The sequence below is a fragment of the Orycteropus afer genome, unplaced genomic scaffold (genome assembly GCF_000298275.1).
Source record: "Orycteropus afer afer isolate SDZICR_OR568_19922 unplaced genomic scaffold, OryAfe1.0 scaffold00256, whole genome shotgun sequence".
In the NCBI taxonomy this organism is placed as follows: domain Eukaryota; kingdom Metazoa; phylum Chordata; class Mammalia; order Tubulidentata; family Orycteropodidae; genus Orycteropus; species Orycteropus afer.
In genome coordinates this window covers 4,833,900-4,841,179 of record NW_006921843.1, presented here as the reverse complement: position 1 = coordinate 4,841,179, position 7,280 = coordinate 4,833,900, and the positions used below count along the sequence as shown (strand labels likewise).

Below are 7,280 nucleotides of genomic sequence, written 5' to 3'. Positions count from 1 at the left end.
GTAGTGATACTGCCTCGGAAACCCAAGGAGGGGTCGCTATGAGTCAGGGCTGACTCGACGGCACATAACAACAACAACAACAACCCAAGCCATGGTATTTTCAATCGCCTCTCATGCATGTGAGAGTAGAACAATGAATAAGGAACACCGAAGAAGAGTTGATGCTTTTAAATCGTGGTGTTGGAGAAGAATGCTAAGAGTATTATGCTCTGCTAAAAGGTCTAACAAATCTGTCCTGGAAGAAGGTTGGGCAATCTACTTCCGTAGTGATACCGCCTTGGAAACCCAAGGAGGGGTCGCTATGAGATGGGTCCAACTCGATGGCACATAACAACAACAGTATCTATCAGGAGCTCTAGTGGTGTAGTGCCTAAGGTATTTGACTGCTTAACCAGAAGGCTGGCAGTTCAAACCCACCAATCATTCCTTGAAAGGAAGACTGGACAATCTATTTCCCTAGAGACACCACCTCAGAAACCCAGGAGGGGTCACTATGAGTTGAATTGCCCCAAGCAGTGAGTTTGGTTTCTGGTTTTTATGCTACTACTGTAGCTGTAATAACAAGAATTCTACCCCTGCATTCCTAAGATCATAAAACTAAGAAAGGAACAGCTCACAGGACAGGGCAACCACATTACTCAGATCCCTAGACTAAGGAAGGGAGACTGCAAAAGAAATGCAAATGCAAATTTACTACTTAAATGGCATTTCCTCACAATAGGACATTTTTGAGATGTCTTCTAGCCTACTACCCTTGTGGTCAGCGTTTTGTAGCCTGTGCATTCCTGCTCTCTTTTACAGCCTGATGAACTAAGAAGGCCAGTGTAAGATGAGACCAAGACTGCAATCAAGCAAACAGCAGAATACTGTGCAGAAGAGCTCCTGGCATTCATATTCAAACACACAGACTCTATTACTTAGAAAGAGACTGCACATGCACCTAGCCTGACGGAAGCTGAGGTCTATCGAAAGACATTTATCACGGCCTTGTTCCCTTTCCTGACTTTTGCAAAAGGGTTAGGATCTTACCAGTAACCTGCCTGTGTAATGTCTTTTGAAATCATGTACCACGGCCTTAAAACTATTATAAAAATCCCTAGCCTGTAAGGATCAGGAAGACACACATGGTGTTCGATGCCTCTTGCCCCGTGTGCCTCCACCTTGCAATGTTACTATGTTGTTGTTATGTGCCGTCGAGTCGCCCCGACTCATAGCCACCCTTCCTTGGGTTTCCGAGGCAGTATCACTACGGAAGTAGATTGCCCCATCTTCCTTCCGAGGAGTGGCTGGTGGGTTTGAACCGCCAGCCTTCTGGTTAGCAGTCAAATGCCTGAGCCACTATGCTACCAGAGCTCCTAATATTACTATACTCTTATTAAAAATTTCTCTCTGTGCTACAGCTAACTTTCTAGTCATTATTTTGGAACTCGACCTACAACAACCTTTTATATTCCCAGTATGGCACCGGACAAGCTAGTAGGTCAGCGTTAATTTTTCTTTCAGAACTTGGCCATCGTTTGGTTTCTTTTAGTCTTTTCCTATGTGCAGTAAATAATACTCACCGTCCTCTTGCATTTACCCCTGTCCTTCCCTTACCTAACCGCCTGGACCAGTGCCCTCGCCTATCTGGGCCTACGTACCAAATGAGGCAACATCAACGGTGTCCACCTCCCAGGTGCTGTGAGACTTTAATACAATACGGAAATACCCAGGGCAATCTGAGACTTTAGTGGAAGGTTACCTTATGCCTGGAGGTGCAAACAGCAGCCGCGGAATGCAATTCTGGAGCGATAGTGCATTAAATAAGGGCTTTAATCTCGCGGCTTCTTCGGTCCACTTTCGCCCCCCGCCCCGCTTCGCCCCGCCACGCCCTGCGCCACCTAATATTCACCTACGACGTACGCAGCCGCCATTGCCTTCTGTATGTGCGCCATCTCGGGATCCCCGAATCTTGAAAAGTTCACACAGCCTCTTAGGCCGAAACACCAGCCATGGGTGCAACAACCTGGGTAAGAACACGTGATGATCTCCAAGGGCCAGGCAAAAGGCCGTGGGCGGGGCAGACGTGTTTAGTGGGTGTGGCGAACCTTCAGAAGACAAAGATACTGGCTGACCAGTTGCTATTTTCGGTTTCCCGCTCCGCCTCTTTACGCCAGCCGCGAGAAAATTCTAGCGCTGCAATTGGCTCTGGCTGAGGGGTGTGTCCGGAACTTGTGAGAGTCGGAACCACTTCTCTCTGGGTTTTAGCTTCCACACGAATGTTTTTGAAGCACTGTTTCCGGCGGCTGTCTTCCCTTACATGCGGTGCAGTATCGGGAGCTTGTGACAGCGATGGCGCCGCAGACGTGGCGTCGAAGGACTCTGAAGCGATGTCTGACAGTAGTCAGTAAAGCGGCGGAACGGCCAGAGTGCTTCCTCACGTAAGTGCGCACAGCCAGAACTTGGGTGTCACGTGGGCCCGGGCTGCAAGCCCTAGGCTAATTCTGGAGTAAGGGAAAGGAAGACAAGTGTGGATCACCTTTCCCAAAATTTTATGTGAAATTTATGTTCCCCTAAACTATGAAATTTGCTCAAGGAGAAAGCGAGGCAGACAAGAATCCATAAGGAAGGACACGGGGAAGGGGTAACCACGGAGAGGAAGTAGAAGCAGAGCTGTTATATGTTGGGGATTGTAATCAGTGTCGCTGAACAAAGTTTGTATGAACTGTTGCATGTCAAATGAATCTGCTTTGGAAAATTGCACCCAAATCACAAGGAAAATTTTATAAGTTTTGTTAGAAGTTTTACAATGCAGATCTCCCAGTTGTAAGCGGAGTTACTGACGCCTAGAGACCTTCCTGACGCCTAGAGACCTTCCTGAGGAGCTCTGGTAGCATAGTGGCTAAAGCACTTGACTGCTAACCAGAAGGCTGGCGGTTCAAACCCACCGGCCACTCCTCGGAAGGAAGGTTGGGCAATCCTACTTCCATAGTGATACTGCCTTGGAAACCCAAGGAGGGGTCGCTATGAGTCGGGGCCGACTCGACGGCACATAACAACAACAACAACAAAGACCTTCCTGGAGGTCTACGCCTCTCACCCCCCGTACATGGCTCACTAGGTTGGTTTTTTCCTCCCCCGTCCTTCCAAAGCACCCATTGCTTACCCTCATCATTCTTTATTGAAAGTGGTAGTATGTCAGTTGTCTAGCCAACCTTGCAACTGAGTTTCTTGAGATTCAGAATGTCTTTAATCTCTCTTCCAGCACAAGCTCTCTGTGCTGTGATTTGTTGAAGAATTTCAAAGACAGTCCATGAAATTGTGACTTCCAGATGTTTCAGACACCATACTTTTCCCTTGAGCTCCAAACTCACAGTAACTACTTCCACTTACTCTGAGCATTTTAAATTCAGTGTGAGTCGGGTCTGCTTGACGGCATATAACAACAACAAATGTCTGAAATAGAACTGTTGGTTTGGTTCACCCTTTCCCTCACCTGAAATCCCTTCTCCACATTTCACCATCCAGGCCTTCCCTATCTCAATTATTGGCATCTCTGTCTTTCCAGTAGGAGCTCTGGTAGCATAGTAGCTAAGACACTTGAATGCTAACCAGAAGGCTGGCAATTCAAACCCATCAGACACTCCTCGGAAGGAAAATGGGGCAATCTACTTCCGTAATGATACTGCCTCGGAAACCCAAGGAGGGGTCACTATGAGTTGGGTCCGACTCCATGGCACATAATAACAAACAACATCTTTCCAGTTGCTCAAGCAAACAGCTAGGCTGTTCCCTTGATGTCTTCCTTTTTCTCAATTCTGCATATAATTCTTTAGCAAATCCTGTTGGTTTTATCTCCAAACTGTATTTTGCATGCATTATTTCTCACTAGCTCTACTGCTTTAACCCTAACACAGGCCACTATCATCCCTTGCCTGGATCACTGTATCAACCTCCTAATCATCCTACCTTCATTATTTTTCCTCCATAGACTATCTTTTGTATGCATAAATCATACAATTTTATTCCTCTGCTGAATAACTCTCATTACACTTAAAATAGCATACTGTTATCTCTGCATGATTTGACTCCCACCTGCCTTTCCAACCTCACTTGCTACTTACTTCACCACATTCCAGCCATCCAGATTTTTATGTTTCTCAAGCTCACCAAGTTGTTCCTTTCGCAGGAAGTTTGTTCTTGCTGTTTCTTCTTCCTGGAATATATGTTTTCAGATCTTTGCAAGGCTGTCTCTTCGTCTGTAGATACCACCTCAGATGTCACCTTAGCGAGCTCTTTCCTGACCACTCCAGGCAAAGCAAATGTTGACTATTAACTGACTGAAAGAAGGAATGACATATAATGTAGCAGATTTGAGAATTTAAGGCTCAAATTCACTGTATATCTCAAGGCAAATACATCTGTGATGGTGTTCCTGCTGAAAATCTATATAGCAGATTCACAGATACTTAGTAGATAGTTTCTGTGTTTCAGGGTGGCTCTCAAGAGGAAAATGTTCTTGTAGGTCAGAGTCTATATATAAAATAACACCATTCAAATTAGATTTCCACAAGAGTTCGGCCTTTTTTTAAAAAAATTAATTCAGAATGCTGTGAAAATATTGCCTATAATTCTAAATCTCATTTAACTTCCTTCCTCTCTCCCTTAGGATTCAAGATGCATTGGCATCAAACTTTATCTCTTTAACAAAAATACTTTATGACTTTCATAAAATACTAGAGGATGGTAGTATGCGTGGAAGTCCTTTGAAACAACTGGTTATTAACAATTTTGATGATGAGCAAATTTGGCAACAACTGGAACTGCAAAATGAACCAATTTTACGGTACTTCCAGAATGCACTTAGCAAAACAATTAAAGATGAGGATATCAGTCTTCTCCCAGAGATGGAAGAGCAGGAGTGTGAAGAAGATGGCTCAGAGATGGAGACTAATGGGCAGGAGGACCTAGAACAAGACTTGAGGGAGGGAGAAGTGTCAGATCTGAGTGTTGATGATCTTGAAGGACAAGAAAGCATGAAACACCTGAACAAATTTGATCTGAGGAAAAGCCCAGATTTTAGTGACGAGGATTCAGACCGTGACTTTGATATCAACAAATTGGAGCAGCAGAACAAGGTACAAAACAAAGTGCCTAGAAAACCAAGAGAGAAGTCAATAGTAGATGATAAATTCTTCAAACTATCTGAAATGGAGACCTTTTTAGAAAACATAGAAAAAGAAGGAAAACAAGAAGATGATGAGGAGGAAGATATTGATTTTTTTGAAGATGTTGATTCTGATGAAGATGAAGGAGGAGTATTTGGAAGTCAAAAACTTAAGGTAAAGTTTTGGGAAGGCAAAGGAAAAGAGTACGTTTTTCTTTTTCTTCCTTTTTTTTTTTGAACTGTGATTTGGGTGAAAATTTACAGGGCAAATTCACTTTCCATACAGCAGTTCACATACACTTTGTCTCATGACATTGACCACAATTTACCACAATGCAACATTTTCCCTCATATTTCCTCCTGATAGTTATCTCTTCCCTGTTTCCATCCCTCCATGCCCCCTGAGCTGTCTCCCTGTGCATTAAGCAGCCCTTCTTTCTCCCATCATTGTTCTCTCAAAGGAGTGTATCTACCTCAGGTAAATGTTCGACTCATATGCCTGTCTATTGTTTGGCTAGAAGCCACAAGTGTGGGTTCAATTCCAGACCTGAAGGTCAGCTAGGGACCATAGTCAGTGGTTCCACCAGGCTCTATCAGACAAGCAAAACTGATCCCCCTTTTTTTTTCCTCCAAATGACTTTGAGTTTTGTCCCACATTATTCTCCATCTCTATCCAGGATCTCCTACATAGATCTCCTTCCAAATGGTTGACAGTAGTAGCTGGGCACCATCTAGTTCTTCTGGTCTCATAGTCGTATAGGCTGCAGATCAGATGGTGTACCAGTCCATAGGACTAGGTGTTTCCATGAATTTTTGGTTTTCTTCATTCTTCTTTGCTCTTGATGAGGAGAGACCCAACATTGTATCTAGATGGCAGCTTGCAAGCTTTTAAGATCCCAGTTGCTGCTCGCCAAAGTAGGAGGTGGAACAATGTTTTGTGTAGTATGTTATGCCAATTGAGCTTGATGTCCCCTGCGACTATGGTCCCGAGCCCACAGGTTCAACTACTTGGTTCCTCTGGGTAGCTGGCTTAGACCAAGCAGTGACTACAACCTGGCCCCTTGTCAGCTTTACTATACACCTGGGAATTCAGATCATACACATAAACTTACAGGACCATTGTCTGCCAACCCTATACATGTTCTTGGGTACACTCCCCGCTTCATAGACATACCTACTAGTTCACCCATCTATCCACCAGTATACCCACCCATGTTTGCCTTCACTGACGACACCATAACTATTTCTGCAAAAGGCTTCATCTTTGTTGTCTGTACCTCCCACATACCTCTCTTTGTCTTTGTCTTCTTCAATGCCACTATATTGATCACTCACATTTGGTACATTGCCCTTCTCTTCACCCAAATCAATACTTACCTCTCTCTGTGTAACAGTGTTCCTGCCTTCCCCTTCCCTCCCACCCCGGTAACCAACAAAGAAAATGTCCTTCCATAGATAAACTTTTACAATAACGGACTAATACAGTATTTGTCCTTTTGTATAATGTCCTCCAAGTTCATCCACGTTATGTTGTGTTTTGCAGATTCTACATTATTCTTTAGGGCTGCATAGTATTCCATTGTATGTATGTACCATAATTTGCTTATTCATTCCTCAGTTGAAGGACACCTAGGTTGTTTCCATCTTTTGGCTATTGTAAATAGTGCTACGATGAACATGAGTGTTCATATGTCTGTGCTTGTCACGGTTCTCACTTATTTAGCATATATACCTAGTAACGGAATCGCTGGGTCAAATGGGATTTCTAGTTCCAACTTTTGAAGGAATTGCCATACTGCTTTCCACAATGGTTGTACCATTTTACAGTCCCACCAGCAGTGTATCAGAGTCCCAATCTCTTCACATCCTCACCAGCATTTGTTATTTTCAGTCTCTTCGAACTTTGCTACTAGTGCTGGAGCAAAGTGGTATCTCATTATTGTTTTGATTTGCATCTCTCTAATAGCTAATGATCATGAGCATTTCTTCATATGTTGGTTGGTCACTTGAATATCCTCTTTGGTGAAGTGTCTATTTATGTCTTCTGCCCTTTTTTAATTGGATTGTTAGTCTTTTTGTTATTGAGGTGTTGGAGTTTTCTATAAATTCTCGAGATAAGTCCCTTGTCAGATAT

At 43.7% G+C, this 7,280-nt stretch overlaps 2 protein-coding genes across 2 annotated transcripts in view; one reads left to right on the top strand and one right to left on the bottom strand.

Moving 5' to 3' along the window:
- MCEE (methylmalonyl-CoA epimerase) overlaps positions 1 to 1,934 on the bottom strand; it is a 14,836-nt gene extending 12,902 nt beyond the window's left edge. The window contains exon 1 of the mRNA XM_007949902.2: positions 1,892 to 1,934. Within this exon, the coding sequence (XP_007948093.1) occupies positions 1,892 to 1,934 (43 nt within the window). The remainder of the gene's footprint in view (positions 1 to 1,891) is intronic.
- Positions 1,935 to 2,331: 397 nt separating this feature from the next.
- The window catches only part of MPHOSPH10 (M-phase phosphoprotein 10), a 30,037-nt gene continuing 25,088 nt past the window's right edge, over positions 2,332 to 7,280 (top strand). The window contains exons 1-2 of the mRNA XM_007949901.2: positions 2,332 to 2,420; positions 4,649 to 5,321. Of these exons, the coding sequence (XP_007948092.1) occupies positions 2,332 to 2,420; positions 4,649 to 5,321 (762 nt within the window). The remainder of the gene's footprint in view (positions 2,421 to 4,648; positions 5,322 to 7,280) is intronic.